This window comes from Salarias fasciatus, chromosome 7 (genome assembly GCF_902148845.1).
Source record: "Salarias fasciatus chromosome 7, fSalaFa1.1, whole genome shotgun sequence".
NCBI classification, from domain to species: Eukaryota; Metazoa; Chordata; class Actinopteri; order Blenniiformes; family Blenniidae; genus Salarias; species Salarias fasciatus.
In genome coordinates, this window is record NC_043751.1 from 17,220,977 (window position 1) to 17,244,960 (window position 23,984).

A 23,984-nucleotide genomic window follows, 5' to 3' on the forward strand; every position below is an offset into this window, starting at 1 on the left:
TCTTCTCCAACCGAATGTGAAGGTCAAGTTAGCTCTTAAGAGCAGAAACACCTGAGGAGATTCCATGCAAAAGCTCTTTGTGAAGTAACATCTAAGAGATGCTCAGTCGACACATCAAAAGCATTTAGGCCAGTGTTTTTGAAAATGTTGGGTGGGCTTCCTCTGGAAGGTGCCAGAAAGTTCAAAGCAGGAGGAACAATCAGGAGGTCAGAGGGCGGACTTTCCTCATCGGGATTAAGAGGTGTCTTTTATTGATTTTTCTATTGAATAAGAATAACAGTGGTTTCATAATGGGGATTTATCATAAAATCAAGCAAAAACTTAAAAATTCGAATACCAATGTTTCCTAACAGTCATTAATTATAATATCTGATAGAGGGAAAAGCTAAAGGACGTCCTGAAAACACTTGAGGTGATTGAAAAACAAGTTTTGAAGTAGAGTTAGAGGGGCTAGAGCGACACAATATGGTTCAAGCTCCAAGTGAATGGGCTGTGATTTATATTCTCAACATTAAAAAAAAACACGTTTTAAGAATAAACTGATGCTCTTTTGTGCAAACATTGGTTACGGCAGGAGTGAACACGGACAACAATGTGATTCTGGACGCTCTCAGATCAGCGTAGAGTCTGATATGATCTTTACGCCGATGAATGGCGGCGTCAGCAGACTGCGGTCAGTGATACGGACTCCATGTGACGCCTCTCACGCATTTTAGTGCTGCTCTGTGACTTTTCATAATCCCTCAAACATCTTGGAATAGTGATTTTATTTTCTTCATTCTTCAAAAAACGTGTAAACTAAAGATCATAAATAGTCAGATCCTTTAAGAGACATGAGAGTCCAGATGATTAAGGTGCATCGTCATTTGAATAACAGGCCATGACACAGCACAATTCTTTCCCCTCAAATATGCCTCCAAAGTGGACTCGCTCTCCTGTTGTCACATTTGTTGCTGATTTTCTCCAGCAAATTCTTTCAAGCCTGTATTGTGCAAATAAGCTATTCAAATCTATTTTTGGAGAATAGTGCTCTCTTGAAGCCTGACTAGTCTTTTCCTGAAGTCCCTTTTGCAGTTTCCTTTTTGGGGGATATGTGGTTTGTTCTTTGCAGCTCACTGATAAATAAACTATAGACAAGCAGGAAGTGTCTAAAATATTCATTGTCTTTGTTACAAGAAACATGAAAAAAATCACTGTGGAAAACACAACGGGGAGACTAGAATGCAGTTTATTTATACATATGTATATAGAGGGCAGACAAAAAACAAGAAAATTGGAAGTAGGCATCCTAGACACAGTACTAATCCACATGGTATTTATTCACGCTACATCCTGATCCAAATGCAGGAGCCACTCCGTCCTCCATTATACTGGGAATTCTGCAGCTCACACAATTCAGTCTGCTTCCACAAAATCTGTTCAACGTCATTAAAGCCTTTTCACAGAAATCCGCCACACAAGCATCATGTATGATGTTATCTGTGTTATTATTACCGAGGTAATAATACGCAGCCCGGGTCAGACGGCGAGTTACATAAAACTCAAATTTCAGGCTCATGTCTTGGACACAGATGCCATCTCAGCTCTATCACTCGATTCCAGGAAAGTTGCTGGATCACAAGCTCATATTTTGCGTGGCGCCTCCAAAAGATGCAAGGTTTCTCTCTCTCTCACACACACACACACACAGACACACACACAAACACACCAGCTGGTCCTGAATCATTCTGACATCTGCATACAGTGTACAGGGACTTGTGTTGCTATATCAGGAGACGCTCAGTTGAACTAACCCTAACCCATTCCAAACATGCCTGCTGCATGGGCGACAGCGTCTCTGCAGCAGGAGATGTTCTGCATACCGATATTAACCCTGCACAGTATGAGCACATGTACGAACGACAAGCCATTCGGAGAACACAAAAACACATTTATTTAAATATCTGCAAAGAACAAAAAGAAGAAAAAGAAACAGTAATAATGAAAACATCGATCAAACCCACAGTTCATACAAGTGAAAGAATTGTACAAAAATATGTAACTTTGTCAACCAAACATACCGTGATTATCATTAGATATACGCATTATCAATAATAGGACTAACTTGAGCATGCCGTGTCTCCTGTACATGTTCATATAAATATTTACAGTCATTCAACATGAATACAGTGTCGTTATCAGGAGCAAACCGTTCTGTCTTTGAGCCATTACCTTTACTTCAACCAATTTATTACTTCTAGCTGTGAAGGTACTTTCAGCAAAGCAATAAAAGTTCAATCTGAGTTTCTCACCACGTCGTCATCCTCTGACAAAAGCTTTACTAAAAATTACATGATGCACACCAAGAAGTTATTCCCATGCGTATTTCTCAGTTTTCAACTTAAATTGTTACTTCAGTTCATTAAGTACTTCAAACATTTGACATTTCCCATTTGTTAAGAAAAATGTGGGAAATTCAAAAATATTTTCAGAGTTGTGGAGTCAGCTGTATCTTAAAGAATATGAATATCATCGATTTGTCTGTCATTAATACACAAAACTCAATTTTTTTCCAGCATTTCTTTATATTTAAGTAGCAATATTTGTGGTTTTCATTAAGGGAAACTGGGAAAAAAAAATCATCTGATGTGATGAAATACTACAATGTTTTGAGAGGATGTATTTTGTATAGTTATGGCAGAGAATAAAATATTTAAAATACTTCAAATTTCCTGTGAAGTTAACTGAATCTAAGATATGTTTAGGTTTCAGCATGTCAATTAAATTTTCTGTTTTCTGACCTGCACTCGTGTATTGCAACACCAACAAAGGCTCGCAATGACTTTTGAATTCTTCAACGGTCCAGGTTGTTCATGCTACATCAACTCCGAGCAAAACTTCACTTCTGACACTTCCATTTTACAGTTCTGCGTCATTTCAGCTTAATTTTAGAACCAGTGAACATATACAGCTAATATCTGATGTTTTCTCTGCATCTCCTCACTGCTGTGCGGTCCTCACCACCCTCCCTCGCTCCTCTCTCCCCCTCTTTTCCTCCTTCTCTCTATGGTGTCTCCTGTTCCTGTTTTTCTTCATTTCCTGGATGTGCTTCCATTTGCCGGCTCCTAAGCCCCGCCCCCGGACCCTCGAATGCTTTCTATCCAGCCACAGAGAATCGCAGTACTCTTCCAGAGACCTGAACGGGGAGCTCATCACTCTCAGGTAGTCCTTGTAGCGCTGCCGTGCCTCGGCGGCGTGGTGCGTTTCCGCCGCCGGGCTTTCGCTGGGCTTCGGCTTCCTGTCCAGCTGCCCGTGTGTGACGAGCTGCAGGGTGAGACGCAGGAGGGTGTGCGTGAAGTGCGTGTGCTCTTGAGCGACGCAGACGTACACCCCGACATCAGAGGGCTGGAGGGAGCGAATCAGCAGGCCGCGCTCGGTGGGAACGACTCGGTCGTCCGGCTGAACCTTGGAGACAAAAACAGAAAAGAATCAGAAGAGAAGCACAAAGGAAGAGCAGCCGTCCTGCGTGTCCAATCAGCCATCATTCACCGTTTACGTCTCACTTCAGAAATGTTTTTTTTAACTGAGGGTCAACATGCAAACTACACAGTTTGGGGTTAAGTCCAAGCTCCCGGGGAATCAGTGCCTGCCTGCACATGACCCCCCCCCCCCCGACATGAGGGCACCCATATATTTTCATGCAAGATTTGTCTTCAAGGTATTTTAAACAAGGTAATGATCCCTGAAAAAGGAAGCGTATTGAACTGGGTGTGGTGAGAATCACTCACAGTGTGTGTGTGTGTGGAGGGGGGGCAGAGGTCAATGTATGGTGTGGAGAGATCTTTAGGTGCATAAGTGGTAAGTGCTGGTGGGAAAGTGTGTGTGTGAGTGTGTGCTTGTCATTGAGTTCTGAGAGTTTTTTTTTTTTTTCTTTATGGTGCTCTTTTTATTTACCAACCAGCAGAGTTCGTCAGGTGGTGTGGCCGCCGTCAGAACCTAAAACAACACAGCTGTGTTGAGAGGAAAGTCAAAAAGCTACGAGAGAGTGTGTGTGTGTGTCTGCTTCAAAAGCATACCTCCCACAGCCCCGTGTTGACCCCCCCTGAGGTGTAGCTGATAAGAGGGGCAGAATATTACCATAAATTTGCCTCTACGTGTGTGTGTGTGTGTGTGTGTGTGTGTGTGTGTGTGTGTGTGTGTGTGTTCCACGTGGAGCCCTTTCTGACACTGATGATGTGTCGTCCAGCCAGAGGCAGACCCGCCAGCCTCAGAATCGATCTGGATATTGACCCTTGCTCACATTAGACTCACCGCCCTGTCTGCTATCACGTACTCGTTTCCTGACACACTCCTCTGGCTCGGCTGAACATGTGGGATCGGTATTAAACGCATAAAAATCTCACTTCTCCAAGTCTCTGCTCACGTCAAATCCATGCAGTCACTATTGATGTGCTTATTTGTCTTTTAAGCCACCCCACTCCAAAAAGGAATCTGAGGCTAAACAGCCATGCCACACACTTAAAGGCACACAGATGGCCTGCGTGCATGTGTCTGTGTATCTGGGAATGTGATTAAATGTACAAAAATAGAGAAAGAATACAATGGAAATTTTAGGCACACTGCAATGAGTTTTCTGTGCCTGTAGAATCAGATCTGGATGTGTTTACAGGAACCAAATAAAATAATTGTTTTGTTTTCTCTCTGCAACTGCAATTTAAAGTTAAGAATTTGCAAATTTCCCACGATTTTAGTAAGGTTGAGCTTTGTTCAAATGGGTCCTGTGGGTAATTTTCAACATCATCCATGCTTTTCTGATTAGCGCATTTCGATTGGGAAAGCGTTCCAGGCCCGAGGAGGTAAATACAAACTCACACGCAGACGCGTGTGCAGATTAACACATGTTCAAAGAAACACAGCAGCATTTATTCCTGCTCATATCTTTAATAGTTGACTTTTATTAGAAGATATGAGGTGCATATGAGGAGAGGGAGTTTTGGTGTTGGCTGCAGCTGGATGAGGATTTCTAAACCCCAAACCAGGAACACAGGGGAGGGAGAAAAAAACTGAGAAGTTCTAGATATCACAAAAGGTGAAACAAAATAGAAACACGAACGGCATGAAGGCAGGAAGTGAGGAAAGATAAGGGTGAGACTGATGGGGCAGGTTGAAGGACAGGTAAGAAAGAGCTCAGACAGACAAAAGGAAACAGAGAAAGATGAATGAGAGGCTGAACCGAGACCTGCATGTCAAAGATCACCGGCAGTACAGCTGTGAGACGGGCTAAACTTCACCAAGTAGAAAAACCAAAAGATGGACCAGAGGAGTCCAAACACATTACTAGGTAGAGATGTTCGAGATCCTGAACTTTCAGATTGAAGAAGTTTGTGTCATTCTTGAACATTCAGTCGATGTTGCACCCTATTAATGCGCACAAGGTAAAATTTAGATTACACTTTATTTGTCTGACAAACTAGACGGTAAAACTATTTCTTAGACATATTACACAAAGTTTTTAGGCTTTTTTTTTTTTAAGTCTTTCTAATTTAAACTTGGAATTTATAAAAATCAAAACGATGTCTGAAACAGTTATGATTTTACTCAGTTCGTACCCATGTCTAAGCATTGGTGCTCTAGTTTGACGTCTGGGGTATTTGTGCTTTGAGTATCTGACTTGTTTACATGCAGAAGAATGGCGTTTATTTACATAATGTCTGTTGTACTGTTTCCCTCCAAGATATTGTTTGAATCTTAATGAACCATCTGGTTTCTTAAAGGTTTGGTCATAATTACATCCATTCAAAGAACGAACCAGCATTAACACCAACATCACAATAACTACCAGGAATTATTACGTCCAGATGGCGTTTCTCCCATTTCACTTCTAATAAAAACTCGCCAATCTGCTGCTGATCCGTCACATTAAACACGTTTTGTTGTTTTCATTTTGCTTCTGTGTCTAACGCATAACAAACCTGAGAGAGGAAGAACTCCTGCGTTCACTCCTTCATCACTTTGTCTGCAGTACAATAGGTCACATATCACTGTGTGCCTGGACACACAAACACAGAAAATACCCCATTGTGTTCATTACCCCCAAACACATGGCTGTCCGTAGGGAGTGCGCTGTTATGATTTCCGCTGTGGGGGGGGTGAATGAAGAAACACACAGACACAAACAAAACTTTCTGCTGTGCGAGCCCATAAAGGAACGCATGGGTCTTTAGCGGCCTCTGCACCTGTCGCCGCGCTCAAACTCCCCCCCGAAAGAGAGCGGACGGAGCGCAGAGGTGGGAGTAAACGACCCGAGTGTGAAAGGAGGAGTGAGTGGGCTGAGAGGGACACTGGCTGTGGACCCGGGAGAGAGAGTGGATGTTTTGATAGGGGAGGGGCGGACACCGAGGCGCTGAGTAAGCGCGTCTGTCGTCTCATTCGGGAGACAAGTGCCACCATCAAGGAGCTCCTTTCCACACGTAAAACCTCTCCGTCCCCGTGACCACGCTTCTGGTTTCTCTGGTTTTTGGCAGAACTTCAATGTCTTTTTTTTTCCCTTATCAGAAACAAAGTATACCTTTCTGATCTTTTGCTCAGCTTTGAATCATATGCACTTCAGCTCACGTGGATCAAACACGCTTTCTGTTTCAACAGTCAGAACAAAACATGTTGAAGCTGCTTCTAGTTTTTATGCACCAAATATTTGGAACAAGCTCTCAGAAACCTGCAGAACAGCTTCAACTCTTTTAAAACAAGGCTGAACACCTTCGCTGCTGCCTTTCAGTAAAACAACCACTCGTTTCTTTATACGGCACATATCTCAGCAGATCACTGGATTTACTGTTGATTCAGTTCTATCCAATTTAATGTTTGCAATAATGTTTTTTCCTATCTACTCGATAGTTTTTGGCATTCTTTGTTGTTCAGGTTGGAGATGAAAAGCACTTTGAATTGCATTGTCTTTGAAATGTGCTGAATAAATTAAAATGCTTTTTCGATTGCCAGAAGAATAGCATCACCATGAAACCTATACATAAAGGGAATATTCTTCATATCCGACTTCTCTTAGCCACTGCTGTCAGTAGAGTTCAGAAATCAAGTGTTTGATAAGAAAACAATAAATGGCCACAAAAATGGCAGAGTTATTCCAGTATGAATTCCTGGATACTCTATAAAACAAAAATGACTTGAATGATGATGGACCATCCCCTTCGCACTGGGAGGATCTGGTAAAGGTTAAGTCATTCCCCACTGCCTTTAAAGACAAAGAGTTTTTTTTTTATATATTTTAATAATTTTTTTTATAAAGCCCCAGACACACACAAATATAAAGAAGACATTAACTGATGGTGCAAAATCAGTTGCTCGAGGCTTCAAAAGTCAGATCTCAGAGCCAGCGAGACAAAAGCCAAGCATGAAGTTCTTTGGATGCTTCTTAAAAGTCTTACATAATGAATTGTTGCAGAGAGGAACAACAGTGTTTGGCTCTGCAATTTCTTTTTTTTTTTTTTTTTTTTTTTTTTAATAACTTAGCTTGAAAAAAAATGCAGCCCTTCAGGTACTATTCAAATAAAGCCCAAAACACTTCCAGACATCAGAGAAAGATAAATCAGTTTTTGGCTGGAAATTTATGCAGATGAGTTTGTTTTCTGACCTCCTCCCGCCGTTCAGATCCAGGTCTCTGCAAGTACCAACGGATCTGAGCCTGCTGAGATTTGGGGATACACTCAAGGAATGTGGAGTTGCTCTGCACCCCGAACAGAACTTTTTCTTCCACACGTCCCACACCGAAACCTGGAAATAACACAGGAAAGTAAAAAAAAAAATAAAATAAAATAAGTGGTGTTGTTTCTCAAAGCCTGACTTCCACTAGTTATTGCATAAATCATGATAATGCACTGATGTTGCTAAAGTCATAAACCCACATTTGTTCCCAATCTAAAAAAAAAAAAAAAAAAAAAAAACAGAGTATAAAACTGAGATGCTTAAACATTTTATGAAAAATATGAAAAAATACTTTGAATTTGATGGCAGCAGCACATCAGATCATGCTTACTTAACATTGTGGACAATCCCTTTTAGCAACTATCTGTAAAAATCTGGCAATGACAGGACCAGTTTTGGTAGAGGAATGCTGTCTACCTCTTGTCTGACGCAGGAGTCCAGCTGCTCGATACAGTTGTGCCAAATATTTTTTTCAGTCTTTTGTTACCACCGTTTCTACGTTTTGGAGATTTGCTTATATTGCATTTAAAATTTATAAAAATGTTCCATTATGTCTCCATTTATGCTCCTTTGGGGATCAATCACTGAACCTTTTTTTTATGACAGTTAACATTTTATTCTGTTTTAGGAATTGGGATTATAACAGCATCTCTCCTAGATGCAATCGGTTGTTGCATACTGTTGTCGGTCGTTGGTACTTGGCAGATAAACTGCAAGCATACTGGAAAACCTGCTTGCATTTCTTCTATGAATATCATCTGACTCAATTACTTTCTCTTATGCAATCCCAAACCAGCTAGGATGTTTTTTTTTGTTTTATGTTTAACAGAAGACGTTCTATTGAATGCAGAAGTTGTTGTTTTTCTTGCCTTTAATAATTCTCCTTTACGAGTAAATGCGCTCATTTCCACACCGTGAAATCAATCTGGAGCTGATCAGATGACTTGCTAATGGAATCATGATGAAGACAAAATCTTAAGTAACTTGTGCACTGCATCTGTTCACTGGGTGTGTGTTTCCAGCTCGCAAAGCAGAGACAAAAACAGGAAAAATCTCCCAAGAGTACATACTGTCCTCTGTGTCCCAGCACTGGTTGGCAGGATCTCCATTCTTGATATCTTGTCTTCTGGCTCGTCTGAAATACAAAAGCACACAGTTGGAGAATAAATGTCATTCAGAACTTTCACTATAACACACAAGGTATACATTAATCAATACTTCAATGCAAAATTCACTATTTCATTCATATTCAAATCAGTTTATCAGATCAAAATCAGTGTGTAATAATTTGTGACATTGATATCTTTACTAAAAAGAAACAGATAAGAAGATTTGTGAAGATAAAAGGCAAAACTAAGAAACATCCTTGTTTTCCTCTACAGATATATTAAATCTGAAAGAATTGAGGTTCTTTGGCCTCTGATTTGATGGCGCTCGCTTGGGCTCCACCAGTTTGTATTGATTTCTTCCTCCACTTCTTGCTCGTTCTGTGTGGTGAAACATCTGTAGCCTACATCCAGTGACACCGTGAAGCTCTGCTTTCAAAGGGCTGCTTTGAAAAGCGGGGGCCTCCGCCGCAGCACAAAGTGTAACAGCATCCCCACCGGCCAATAATGTGACCGTTTGACCCCTAACTGTAGGGTATGGATGCTGTAGAGCTTGGATTCGTGCGAGCAGGCGCACAACAAAAACAGAGGAAAAACAACATGGATATCCTTTTGCACCTCAAGGACAACACTCTTCTGGTGTGGAATGACAGATGCATTAATAAGCTGAAGAACAGTATCGCTAATCATTACCTGAAAGGAGCTAAAACCCTCCGGCGTGGAAAGAAAAAAAACTGCGAAACTGAAGCAATCCGAAACACAAATATATTTAGCGAAAAACCCGACCTCCTGACAGCTCTGGGAAAGGAGTTTAAAAACATGCAAGAAATATGGGCTTCACCAGGAATCCACTTCTGCTTCCATATTTCCTTTTGTTTTTCCATTGGATTTCTTCCACTTTTTAGGTTTATTGCTTTAAATCAAGCTACACCGCAATCGAAGATTTATTTTAGACTCATAATTTTACATTGACATTTGAGAAACAAGTATCGGATGTACGACATACCGCTTCGATGCAGGGATGTATCGAGAGCACGTGAGCCCGTCCCAGGCGCAGTAGGGATCTCGTGCCAGGCAGCATTCGGCGCAGGCCTGACCGTACAGATGACATCTGCTGAGGGAGACCTGGGCGAGCCCGTCGCTTGAACCCACGTAGAGCTGTTGCTACAGTCAAACACAACACCGCTTCAGAAGAGACAAACACACAAATCCCTTCCAAGTTCAGGTTTATTATCCACGCTGAGCATTTATTTAGTCAGAGGAGGAAATATATATACAGTGTAAAAGTATCCTACGTTCATATAGGAAGCATAATAGGATCAGGCAGAGACGAACTGTGAAACATCCTGAGATAGAACTGTCTCTGATTGGACAAAGTTAAAATATCACTCTAGAAAGACTTTTTTTGAAGAAAATATTTGTATTATTCATTGATAAAATGTTTGCCTTAAGTTATGTCACAGTGTAGCTTTGGTTTAAACAACGTTCCACCAATATTGAGTATTTCACCAATTCATGATATTTGATTACAATGTAAGAATGTCACCTGAAACAAACTAGTTCTAAGGTTTTCCAATGCAACTATTTTCAAAATTGCAGGTTTGAGACTCTGCACTGACTTGTCTGGAAAACAGCAGCAAGCAGACACGCACACGCACACACACACACACAGGTTAAACTCTGCAGGAGATTAATGGAAGCTGTGATTAGGGTTGAAGTGTCTACTGACACCCCTGACCCCGAGATAATGAGGCAGCAGACTGAAAAAGGTACGAGAAAAGACAGAGAGGGACACACTGTCTAAATAAAAGCTGTATGCGGTGTGTTACGTTAGGCTTGAGTGAAGGCAGAATGCATGGGAGGCACGCAACAATCATCTGAGAACGTGCTCAGCTGAATGAGAACAAACCTGTTTGGAAGACATCTTCATACTGAGGATGGGAGTTTGACTCTGCAACAAGTAACAGAAACGCTGTCAGCTTGAAAACCCTCAATCAACACATGCGCTGAAAGATGGCAATTTTTTGGTGATTCATTACTGAGAAAATCCATCAATGTTGCTAAGTTTATTTAATGGCGACAAATATTTCACGGCAAAATGTTTATCAATGCACGCAAGTGTGTGTGAGTGTGTGTTGACTCAAACCTGAAACACTTGAAGCTCTTCAAGCACCACTTCCTCAGTCGACCAGTTCTCCTGCGTGATGCTCACCACCTTTAAAACCGAGCCGACGTCTACAACAAGCCAACACAGCAGGAGAAGGCAACAGTGAGGACTGGAGAACTGTCACTCAGAAGAAATCAAGAAAACAACACCTCTGTTGGTCAAACTGATTATATTTCGGGTGCGTTTTGTTGTAAAACACCAATTAAAGTTATCATCTGAACATTTTTAGACTGTGGTTTGAAAATCACACAAAACACTTAAGAGATGCCGTATAAGAGATTTATGAGAGAGAGAGGATAAGATGTGAGATTAAAGGACAACTCTGAACGCTTCCCAACAGCAAGCAACACCAAAAGGCCATTAGTTCCCTCAGCACAGGCCGAGAACAATACAAAGGGAACAAGTGCCCTCTGCTGGTCAGAGGGAAACCTTCAAGCGCTTCCCGACAGCATCTCACCTGTCCCCAGGAACATAACCTCATACTGTCCGTCGTCTGCCATGACTCTGTCCACCACGATGTGTGTGAGGGTGTAGTCCACTCGGACCCGAGTGAACACCGGCCGGCCGGTCAGGGGGTAGACGGAGCGATGCATCAGAGGGTGGACTCGAATGAAGCCCACAACTTCATCTGGGAAGTCTTTGGTGGTCTTGATCCTCGGGTCATAGGTTTTGCTGGGGCACTAGGAGATAAGAGGGAAATGGTTGATCTTAATTAAATATTCTGAAATTATGAGACGCTCTTGCTCCTTAATTGTGATCCAAAAAAAATCTGGTTTGCTGATTTTTTTTTTTTTTTTTTTTTTACTTCTTTATATGTAAAATACTTCCATCTGCTTTCTTCCTCACAGTTTCCTGGTGTGTGTCTCCTCCTGGTGGTCAACTGGAAAACTCCAGGAGAAGCACATGTGGAACATCTGCCTCTCCCCTGTTTTCTGTAACAGTATAGCTTAAACAGAGAGCTTTCTCAGCCGTACACGTGAGCTTTGCATCAAATTCCCCGTGCATCCGGTTCCCTCCCTTGATTGTATCTTTCTAAACAAAGTGAAATGAGAATCTAATTAACATGCCGGTAACCATCAAACTCAAGGTTATGTCACGCATAATGAGGCTGTATGTGCAGATGTGAAGCCCTACAGCACCTTGAGCATTGAATCAACAAAGACACACTTTTAAATGAGGTCATGTTTATTATTTTGTCATTAGGACAGAAGTTGAGCATTACCTTTAAAGTGTGGAAACAGAAACATCTGTCGCTTGGGGCAATGGAATGGATTTTTTGATAACTCACCGTTCCCGGACGAGGATACGGGATCCTCCCTTCGTATTCCACCCACCGGTGGTCTGGACCCTCCTTGTGGGCATAAGGTCCATTAAACACGGCCCTGATGTCCGCCATGCTGTACACACATACTGCAGAGCCACGGAAAATAGAGCTGGAGCAGAAAGAGCCGGTCAGGTTAAGGATAGGAAGAGGAAAAGAACACAGGTGGTGGTGATGATGATGATGGTGGGGAACTTACCTGGAAGTTGTGAAGATGGCGTACACTATGGGGTTTTTCTCATCTCTGGTTGGAAGCAGAAAGACGTCCTCTGCAAAAAAGAGGAAAACAACAATGAAAACCTGCAAAGCATTGATCCAGGAGTAGCCCAAATAGATTGGTAGATATTAACACTAAATATTGATGTGTGGCAATATCAACATACAACAGAGAGAAATTTCATTGTATGAAAGTTTGGATCATGTCTGAAAGAAAACTGCTACTATTCCATCATGCAGCCCATCTGGATGGTTCCAGATTCACTCTGCAACAAGGACCTATGATCTTTGTCATGGAGCCATTAGAACTATCTTAGGGTCTGAAGAAGAATTTGGAGTTCTGGACGTAATATGATGCTATCTATGGAGCCGTGATCTCAACATCATGGAGTCTGGTTGGGATTACAGGAAGAAACAGAAAAGTAAGATCCAGCCCACATCCACAGGGGATCTGTGCTGAGCAGATTCTGGATGCAGATCGTGGTTAAACAAAACTAATTCCTCTTCTGTGCATTCATTTTATGTTACGTAAAGCCATAAATGTGATCAAAACCTATTTTTGAATACATTTTTATTTTTACCAATACTGTATCATATATATTAAAGCGACACTAAGGAACTTTCAGTTTTCGTTGATTTTGGCGGCGCCAGTGGACAAAAGCGGTATTGTTTTGCCTGAAGGAATACTACAGTTCCCATGAGGACTAGCGCGTGACGTTGTAAAATGCTGCTCCCGGTGGGCATGCTGTCGGACTGAACTCGCCTTCATCTGTCTCCAGTGGCTGTGTGAAGGACGGATAGCGACGAGGTAATGAATCTAATGATGGCTAAACAATGTTATATCATGATGTGACACATGCCGTAAAGCAGTCCGCACATTTGGAGTTTTTTTAGTGTGCAGGGTTCCTACCACCCTCCTCACAGCTGCTTAGTCCAACTGAAAGCAATACTGACGGCCTCAGCCCGTGACAGAGGGTCATTCAACTAGTTGTAAGTCGATGTATCATCACAAAAGACATTAAAATGTTTTATTAAGGTTGAAAAGTTCCTTAGTGTAGGTTTAAGATGATATTAAAATAAAAAACAAATTAAAATTAATTCATTCAGATAAACATTTTCTAAACTAAAAGGCTGAAAATGTATTTTTTAAGATTTCATCATTTATTTTTTTGATGCTTGTAGCTGCCCTCTTCATCAACAAATATATTTATCTGGAAGTGCAGCTCTAATATCACATGTATTACACACACTAGCTTTATTTTTAAGAAGTTCTCTCCTGGGATTGTCTGTAAAAGGCTGGAGTCTTTGCTTTTTAAAGCGACAGTGACTTACGGAGCTCATCGAAGTGAGTGTCGACACCGTCGGGTCCGGGGATGGAGCACACCAGCCTGGCTTTCAGGAAGGTTGTCCATTTATTAGTCAGACTTCTCAGCCCACCCACATCATTCTGAAACACAAACCACAGAAAAATACAGTCAGGACCAGCAGACGGCCACAATTAATAATACACATGTTGTACTTAACCACAGCCCGGCTGTAATCTATCCAATAGGCTCAAAACCGCACCACGGCCCGACTCAGATTTCTTTCACTAATTAAGAAAATAAATAGGTGAACCTCATGCCTCTGGTGGAGCTGCTTATTTAACTCGCACAAAGGGGAGCTTCTTGTTAAAATAATTATAGTGGAGAGTGATAGAGCGGCAGAGAGGGGGGGAGAGCGAGCGCACAAAGGACTCGGAGAAGAGGGGAAATGATAAAGGAAGAAAAGAAACAAGTGTAAGTAGTGCATGTTGAATGAGAGCACTAAAATCAAGTGAGGCTGCTGATTAATAATGCAGGTTTCATCTTAGCATATGAATTGCTGTTTTAAATTGCGACCTTTGACTGAGCTTTGATAAAAGCGTTGGAGTGCATCCCATTGTGATACATGGAAAACTTATGAGAACCCCTTGGACCGCGGCGCTAACTGGGCGCTATAGAGGAGACGGTTATGGCTCAACACACACACACACACACACACAAAACACTTGTGTTTAAGAAAAAAAAATGTAAGCACTAAATGAGGATGTTTCACAATCTTCAAAAGAGGATTGATGTGAAGTGCCCTTATTCCTTTTACTTGGAGAGAAAAACGCACTTCTAGATAATGAAAGTGAAGGAGAAATAGAAAGTGTGAGAGCGTAAGAGTGAGAGAGAGAATGGAGGGAGAGTAAGCAGGACAAAAAAAAAGGGGCTGTAAAGCAGAGGAATCTCCTTCCAGTCTGCCTTACAGCTTACTCCCAAGTCATAAACACAGCAAAAGCTTTTCTCTAAGAATGTAGCAATAGATCTCCGAATGCTCGCAAACTTGCTGTGTCGGCTCGTTCCATTTGAAATGACTAATAGCAGACTGCGCGGTTTACAGAAGGCTCGCCGATCGTGAATCTGCCTCGCCTCCGTCTTCGGTCAGCTGCGCGGTGCCCGTCACCGCTCGCTGTTGTTTTGACACGCTGTCAAACAGAACTTTACAGCCAATGAAACATGATCATCAAAGCTCCGGCGAAATCCAACAACTGACCAGAGAGAAAGCACCACTGAAAGGCTTCACGTTCGGTCATGCATCTGAAGTCTGTGAAGGTATTTGTGGCAAAAAAATAATGCGATTGAATGACGTCTTTAGTCAAAAGGAGGCTGGAAGTCTGATTGGGTGAAAGTGTCATTGAAGCTGACAGCATGCACAAGTTCTATCAGGGAAGTTAAATCTCTTTCAATGTCGGATTTATACAATATCACAAAGACTTACCATGTATGACTGTTTTAACTGAAAGCAAATTCAAATCTTTTTAAGAAAAACAAAATAGCACATTGATAGAGCACACATATCTTTTAATGACACTGATCGAAGCGACAGTCCAGGCTGTAAAACTACGGATGGCCTTTCAGCAGGGCACACGGGATTTAAATCTATTATTTACTGCACAGACAAACTCTGACGACTACAAAGGAAGAATATATTGGGAATGCTTCCTCCTGGGGGTCATAAAATAATCCTACAGTATCCCTTCAAAAAGTTTCCAACTCCTACATGTAGTCTGATCATCTGATGACTAGTGCATGTTAAACCTTTATCGGGCGACTGAAGCATTCCCTTCCGTTTCTTCACAACTAATAATTGTACATGGATAGCAATCATATAAAACATTAAATTGTCTCGCTGATATTGAAATAGGTGGCGCAGCCGTTAGTTTTTTTCAGTTTTTCCCACCTGATTGATGCAGGTTTTCAAACATATATATTTAGTATAATTTTCTAAAACTACATTATACAGTAGAGCAGTTTCACTTAATGCCATGCAGGCAATTCATAAAATTGATAGAGACTAGCGAAAATAAACTTCAAAGGCTTTTTTTAGTGCTTTACACACTATTCTATAAAAAGGGGAACATGTTGTCTTTGCATATATATGTATATTTACGTATCTTTAAAATGCATTTCATATAGTAAATAGTGTTGCATTGAAAATAAAGACGACAGCCCTGTAAAGGGTTTTAATACAGTCTTCAAAGCACCATTTCTGTTCTTCCTACCTGGACCTCCACATCCATGTATATTACTGCGGTTTCTTCCACCTCACGTATCTGTTCACCCATTCATCAAACGGCCCCCCCTTGTGCCTGAGTGCTGCCCACTTTCCACACCTCGCTCCTGTAATATCTCACCTTGCACACACGAGCCACTCGGGAGAGGATGCTCTTGTCGTTGCCCTCCCACGACACCTCGCGGAAGAAAAAATATATCTTATCATCATCTGGATTGTAGGTGTCTGCAATGGGATGAGCGGATATAAACCTGGCCTCTGAAGGCACAGAGAGGAAGAGAGAGAGAGGGAAGAGCATTAAAACATTAGAGATAATTGCTTTGCCATATCTTGAGGTGACATTAACACTGCACTTACCACATGTTTATTTGCAGTGTACCTCTTGCGTCTGCTCTGATTTATCGCTGCAGTTTTTCACTAAACTAAAGCTCTCCTGGGCTGCACACAGATCTTAAACCTTTACAGATAGCAAGAGGGGGTATAGCTGGAAGATTTACTTTCTTTCAATTTCAAGCCTGAAATATCTATAATGCAGCAGTTATTATCCTCCAACAGTTAAAACAGTTTTGGCCTCCTGGGGGCAGCAGAACAAGGTGTAAACACAATGTGAGTATCACCAGCTCATGCATTTGAACATGAACCATTTTATGAAAAATACCTCACTTTGAAATTATGAAGGTGTTTCTTATCCTATTTTTTTGTAAACCTATATATATATACATATATCCATTTTAAAAAGATGTGGAACTGCTGATTATTTTATTAAGCTACTTAAAACCACTTTATACACATCTGAAGAATTCAAAACTATTAATTTATTAATCTTTTGGAGTTTTGTCCTCCATTATTTTGGCATCTTGTCGAAAATAAAAAGAACAATAGACTTTCTTTAAAGAGTGCAAGCACATACTGTACATCTCTCCACCTGATGCTCAGCTTGTTAAAGGTGAACTTTAACAGCTAATAAATATGTCATGGTTTACTTATTTTCAGGCTTCATGATGACATTGATTAAATTCCGGTGTTCTGGAACAGCAAGATTAAAATCATGCAAAAGCATATTTGCTGAGAAATAGGCTTTAATATTTATACTATCTAAAGATTCTGAAGAATTAAGTTTAAAAACAGAAATTAGTTGTAATTATGACTCCATGACATTGACGAAGGGGAATGTCGGAAACCAGCAGTGAATAAAATTAAAACAGCAGCAGCATGTCGCCATCAGTGTCCCAGTTCAGGAGGGAACAAATCCAAAACGCTTAAAAGTTGCAGTGACATTACATCAACATTAGCTCAACCCCGAGAAACCGAGCCAACCACCAGAGGGTGATTCCCCGACTGGAACAGCTTAATGTACGGCTGCAAACACGCTCGACAGAAGGTCATTGTTAGTCATGCAGCACTGGAAAGATGTTCCACAGGCTCGCAGGAACAAAAACAGAGGAGCGAGGTGCTCTTTCTGTCTGCCTGTCCCAACACACACACACACACCCACATGCGCAAATACATTGTTTACATACTGGAGGCGCGAGGGAGAGAAGGAGAGGGGAGCGTTACTCCAAACCTCTCCGGCCATGTAGTTGTGAAATGTGGAGACCGTGTGCGAGGATTTAGATCTCGGTGACAACTGTTGACACACGACAACCCATCAGCGGCTGTAAAACACTCTGGGCCTGAGATGCAGGCCTCCGTCCTCGGTGGCGACTGTGCACGTATTTGTGCGGCTCTGCGGCCGTGTGACTAAGACTATGAACTTTGCGGCGCACTGTAAATTCCCCCGTAGGTGTGGTCCCCGCTCGGCTCTGGCATTCATATAAAAGTTCCAGCTAACTGAATAAGTGGGCTGTTTCCTTCACGTTGGAATGCCAATAACCATCCTGAGGGCACAGGGAGGCTCTTTGTATCAGCAGAGAGGCTGGAAGTTTGGTGAAAAAAGCAATAACAAGTTCTGAGAGCACTCGGGGTGCTTGTGTGTGTACCATTGATCCAGTAGTCTTCGGAGATGTCTGTACGGATGTAGTGCTGGTCAGGTGGAGGGCCGAGGGAGCGAGTGAACGCCGTGTCTTTGCCCAGGAAGTCTGACGACGTGCCCACGTACAGGAATTGATCTACAGCAAATGCAAAACAAATCAGTCACCGACACACTGAGGATTTAGTGTGCATCATAACTCCTCCTCAACTCCAAGACACAGCAAAAACTGAAGAACTTCGAGGCATTGAAAGTTGATGTCATCATGGAACAGCAGAATCATTTGGTCACTGCACATTTCTGATGATTATATAGCCATAAAGTTGAAATAAATTCAGTGTTAGCCGTCTACATCTGAAATGCTACACACAGAAAGGAGCGTGACAGAAAATAAATCTGACGGTTCCTATTGACCTGAAGGTTGAAGCCACACAGACCTTTCCATTTCTATAAACAGTATATGAAAGAGTGTGTCATTAAACACTTGTTTACAATTATCTGCCGACCAAATTTATTGCTGCCTGTGACAAATGTTAGTTTCTCTCTTACTTGACTGAAATAATTAGTAGAAAGTTCCAGGGAGGAGGAATACAAGAATACAAATTACTTTAGCGTTTTTATCATCCCAAAACCATTTTACCTGCGAGGACTGAGGTGAAAGGCTGCATGGGGTCAAAGGGACATTTCAACCTGCCAGACTCCTCAGTATTAGACCGCAGCTGAAACACACCGCTCTGAGACAGGAAAGAGAGAGAATGTTTATCTTCCACAGTTCAATCATATGAGTTTACTCTTGACACAAAAAAAAAAAAAAAAAAAAAAAGAATCCTGCTGTGAGTCACCTCCTTTACCTCTCTGTGTCCAGAGATCTCAATGAAAGCACAGGTGGGGCTGAAGGCTCCCGTCCCACAGGCGTAGACATGCGTTCGGTTGAAATTGTGGAGGACCCTAATAAAATTAGCACATTCCAACTGGAACAAGCAGAGACAGAAAGAACAGGGATGAAGTACAAAGGAACGCTTGATTGAACGGGATTTGTGAGTATTTCAACATTTAAGGTGTGGATGGAGAGGAAAGAGAAGAAGAGACTTCAGAAACACTCACATTTGCATTTTTGCCAGCCAGTTCACACATTTCAACTCTGTCCCTTGGAGCAGGCCAGTGAATCTAATAACAGACCAAAACATAATAATACATATAAATTATACATATAATAGTCAAAATATGGGTCATTGGCTTTCAGAATAAGCAGTCTTCTCACAGTGAATTCCCCTGTGTTCGGCACACACTGATAGGGTAAGGGTTAGAGTCCAGGTCAAATCTGAAGTAAGATCCAGTCATCCCCAAAGTTAGAATAAAGAGGCATGTGTTGCAGCCATCTTCATTAGATTCCAAGCTGAGTTTTGCAATCTAATGCAGTTTGTAGCTTTAAAAATTCAAACATTATTCCACATGTACTTTGGAAGGGCATAAGAGCCTAATGAAACCGCTAATAACAATAGGCTTCACCTAGCTAATCCCCTCTATCCTTATCTAAATAGCTGATGCCTTTTATAGACTTATCCCATCTCCACGTGCTGGTACGAGGAGTAATTTCAAGCACAATGCGCAGTGTCCCTTCAATGTACCTCGCCATGTTCATACATGTGTTATAACAGGCTTATGTGCTTAGCGTGTTACCTCCCCTAAACCCCACCAAGGAGAGCCATCGCCAAATGCATTCAGAGCCCAGGAATTCACGCAGAAAAGCAATGCTGCAGCGTGATGTGTTGACACAGTGCCTTGAGCCTGTGTGAGGGCTTTAACACATTCTAAAACGCACAATTTCAAATTATGAGTGACCTAGTTTTAACCAAGTAAATGGAGTTGTTAAAAAAACAAAAATATTAGGTTTACAGCACAGCAGCTATCTGCAGCTAAAATCAAGGTAGCAACACCTGGTCCATCTATTTTATGCCAGTTTACTGACTGATAAATCCCAAGCATGCATGAACAGCTAATCTGAACCATCGAGGGTTTGAGCCCAAGAGGCTCGGAGAGACACTCTTCAGGTGCGTATTTCTCCAGCATTGCTATCGATGACCCGACTGGCAACCTTTTGAGAGCAGAAGTGAGCTAAAACAACCAGACAGAGATCAAATAAACACACTTGCGGATCGACCTCAGCTGCATAAACACACACTCACATCTACAAACTCCAGCATGTGGCACTAATCCAAATGCATTTGTGTGTTTGTCTGAATGTGTAAAGGCCATTGAACATGATACATTAGCGTATACGTAGCTGATGCAGTTGAATGCGAGTGTGTGAGCCGAGCACGGCGACCCTGACCCCAGCAGACACACATCTTCAAACTGTTTTTACTCGAAGGTCAATGATCCTCAGTATAACAATACACAGTTGAGTGCATTCAAGTTAAAAAAGCTTTGTCAAAAAAACCCACTTAAGGTTCTCGTCATGAACTGAGGCAAAGTCATTATTCATTCTGTTATGGGTTGTGACGTCTCAAGCGACTCCAGGCAGGACTTTATGTCTTCGGATTAGATCTGTTAGTGTTTACAGAGGACTGAAACTTTAGTTTCTTTCCACATTACCCACCTGTCAGAGGGTGCAGGGCCTGAGAACTGCTGGAAACACTCTGAAGTTTACTTAAAGAATCTCAACAGTACCAAATGTCCAAAACAACAACAAACAAGAGCTGTGATTTATTCATGATGCTCAGTTCATTCATAGCGACATGTCTTTTTGATCCTTGCATATTCTATATAATTTTTTTTAAATCAACTTCACTTTCCTATCCTAAATGTACCTTTTTAGGAGCTTTTGACAGATTGTCAGGGTCAAGCAGGTAGATATGGTCCCGGGCTCCGAGCAGAAGACGACCCCTTTCCTCATCCAGCAGCAGCGAGTGGGAGTGGAGGCCATCTGAGGGGCCCAAAAAAAGAGACACACTGCCAGCCTGCAGGAGTTCTGGCCAAAAGGGAGGGAGAGAGAGAGAGAAACCGAGAGATTAACAAATCTCTGCAGTACCATGTAAATCAACAGCTTACTTTGCAGAATGCACCATCTCGCATCAAATTACAGAACTTGAAAACATATTTCAAAAGGATTATGCTGTCAGGCTTAACCAGCTCTTTGCAGTTTAATCCCAGAGACAAGCACCAGGTTGCCTCTTCCTGGGAAACAACTGTCTTGACTTGTTTGAAAACTGTCTAATCCTCTGCGGTTCAACACCTGAGCTGTTGTGTTGATAGAGAGGATATACAGTAGCAAAATTTTGAACGGTGTCATCCCTCAATAGATGAACCATCAGATATCTTTGTCATGAGATTTTTTACAGGTTTATTTTTTACACACGCACTCAAAAAGCAGGTAAATTCATTTTTAAATGGATGAACATCTTAACTTATTTCTTCTACCCCACTGCTCTGGGTTTAAGGGAAAAAAAAACCAAAAAAAAAAAAACACAACGACATACGTGGGGGGCAATCCTGGTCCTGGAGGGGTGGGTGGGGGGGCTGCATTCCTGCACGCCTCCAATGTTCCGTCACTTCAACACACCTTATAGTCATGGTCAAGCTCTCTGCAGAGCTTCTTCATGATGTAGTCATTAAATTCAGGTGTGCTGGAGCAGAGGAAGACTGAAAACATGCAGGCCTGCAGCCCATCTCCAGCCCGGTTCATCACATGATCACACCTCTTCTCCAGCTAGTTAGATACAATCTGGTATATCTATATATGGTTTGGAACCATCTTGCTTTAAAGTGTATTTTTTATCATCTAAATTAATCTCCATTGCACTTATAGTGAACTCAATTCTAAAAATAAATTTTCTCGATAAGAGAGTTATTAGTTTTCATGTCTTTTTAAGGGAAAAAAAAAGATACAGGGAAAAATAAACCCTCTAGCCCCCCAGATGATTTTAACTGTGATGCCTAGAAGCTATCTATTACTGGATCAGATGATTGTGAGAGCACATGGGTCACCTGCTCCTCCACGATTACACTGGATTATAAACTGCATGTGAAAATTTGAACTATATACTGTAAGCCGTTTTCATTCATTGGCTCTGGACTTCATAAAATGATAAAGAATTATCAGAGTCAAGACGAACTCTCTTCTCAGCTCAGAATTTGGTGCAGGATCTTCTCGATTTGAGGAAATCTCCATCAGCCGGCTCTTTTCAGTGCAACAGTCGAGCAACATGCCTTGAATCAACACAGGCCCGGTGTGGGGGAGTCCTGTGGGAGTCACTCTGAAAGGATTGACATTGTGATTACCCTCTTGGTGTGAAGGATTGGAGAGGTTACCAACCTTTAATATTTGAACTTCTGGGACCCCGCCACACCACCTAGCCCAGCTTAATGCCTCCTCCTATACACAGGCTCACACACGCCAGGACCCCCACACACTCATATCTCTCACTCCTACACATACATCATGCCCCTGGAAGACTAAACCTTACAGAGAGATTAGGCCCGCTAGCCCTTGGCTAACAGTAATCTGTTCTGTAAACACGCAGCACTATAAGCCCATTGAAACAGTCTGCTTAGCGGCCGCTGCTTAGTGTAGCGGTCACACCTCCCTCAAAGGAGAAGAGCCCTCAACACTCTGAAAAATCTCTTGATTAGCCCCTCTGCTGGATGTCAGAGGTGCTGCAGAGCCACGCTTATTTACGCAAGATATCGCCATGACCGTTTGAAGCCAAGGCTGGAAACTATGGTGGTTGCCACTGCATAGTTGCACACAACAAAAAAACAGGTTGTATGGAACCGAAGACGAGGCCCCGCCAAGTGGGAATAATATCTGACAGAAGACAGAAGAAGCTTTTTTGTGCTCCGCATCCAAAAATGCTCAAATCATTTTTCTTTAAGGTTGCACAATCTTCTTTTCTTTTTGTAGTGTAGGATGACCATGACGTTCTATGTTGAACTTCAGGTCACACAATAAACCTGATTGTCAGCTAATCAGGATGAGATCGGGAACGGCCTCGGGTAACTCGGTGAAATGTGGGTTAAATTTTAATTTTACAAAGCAAATGAATGTAATGGGAAACTGTTTGCGCAAACCCGAATGAGTCATCTCTTTACTGTAACCGTCACTCGAGTAATTAAGGCCTCACGATGTGGGAGGAGATGCACACGGTGGAACTTCACTTCAGGAACAAAGGCATACCAAGAATCTGACTTTGGAGCCCCAAAAAGACTTGATTTACGTCATGGGGAGAAGATTTCACTTCTCACTGGCAGAAGGCCACGTTATCCAAGTGGAGCCTCTGGATGAAACCTAAACTCCATAATGTGAGTTTCAGAGTGAAGTTCACAAGTTCGCAGTTGAAACAGTTGTTTTGGAGGTGTTCACTCAATCAGTGATGATTTCGCTTTGATCATTTCAGCCTTCACTCAGTGGAGCTGTGCTTTCTCAGGGTTGAGGGGGGTGATGTGATGTGATGTGATGTTTGAAGAGTGATCACTGCTGGGTGGCGGTGCTTTTGCACTGAGCGCACTGTTGATATGATGACAAGATGCGTGCATGATGTGTGCCCTAGGTCATGGCTTTGCTTCTGACAGGTCTCGAGCATTCTCACTGCAAGCCAAAGATGGACATTGTTCCATTGTTGTTACTGTAAGGTTCACAGGAAAAGAGGAAAAAAAAAAAAAAAAAAAAACTATTTGCTGAATGAAGTTTGGTCAGCTGTGCTCACAGTCAAGGCCAAGGCACACCCTGACGGAGAATGAAAAAGCAGTGTCAGATATACGACACCATTAAAACGCAATCATGATGAACAGTCTTGTTTTATCGACTAGTTGGTTTGGAAAAAAAATATTAAAAAAAGACAAACCGTGGACCTAAATGCTATCCTAACTGCTGAGTAAACACTGTCCTCAGCAATCATTATTCCTGCAGCTACTTGCATGTATTTATGTTGG

The 23,984-nt window shown here is 41.9% G+C and overlaps 1 protein-coding gene across 5 annotated transcripts in view; it reads right to left on the reverse strand.

Moving 5' to 3' along the window:
* Window positions 1–1,909: 1,909 nt before the first annotated feature.
* Window positions 1,910–23,984, reverse strand: part of sema3d (sema domain, immunoglobulin domain (Ig), short basic domain, secreted, (semaphorin) 3D) — a 29,672-nt gene continuing 7,597 nt past the window's right edge. For 4 of the 5 annotated variants that reach the window (XM_030097321.1, XM_030097320.1, XM_030097323.1 and 1 more), the window contains 16 exons: window positions 20,864–21,024; window positions 19,158–19,220; window positions 18,896–19,024; window positions 18,694–18,787; window positions 18,064–18,192; window positions 16,206–16,342; window positions 13,838–13,952; window positions 12,489–12,558; window positions 12,257–12,401; window positions 11,426–11,648; window positions 10,948–11,036; window positions 10,711–10,752; window positions 9,808–9,965; window positions 8,766–8,830; window positions 7,625–7,764; window positions 1,910–3,444 (listed from right to left, as the gene is read on the reverse strand). In XM_030097321.1, coding sequence (XP_029953181.1) covers window positions 2,980–3,444; window positions 7,625–7,764; window positions 8,766–8,830; window positions 9,808–9,965; window positions 10,711–10,752; window positions 10,948–11,036; window positions 11,426–11,648; window positions 12,257–12,401; window positions 12,489–12,558; window positions 13,838–13,952; window positions 16,206–16,342; window positions 18,064–18,192; window positions 18,694–18,787; window positions 18,896–19,024; window positions 19,158–19,220; window positions 20,864–21,024 — 2,225 coding nt within the window. In that variant the 3' untranslated portion in view covers window positions 1,910–2,979. The remainder of the gene's footprint in view (window positions 3,445–7,624; window positions 7,765–8,765; window positions 8,831–9,807; window positions 9,966–10,710; window positions 10,753–10,947; window positions 11,037–11,425; window positions 11,649–12,256; window positions 12,402–12,488; window positions 12,559–13,837; window positions 13,953–16,205; window positions 16,343–18,063; window positions 18,193–18,693; window positions 18,788–18,895; window positions 19,025–19,157; window positions 19,221–20,863; window positions 21,025–23,984) is intronic. The other variant, XM_030097322.1, reaches the window with a different exon arrangement.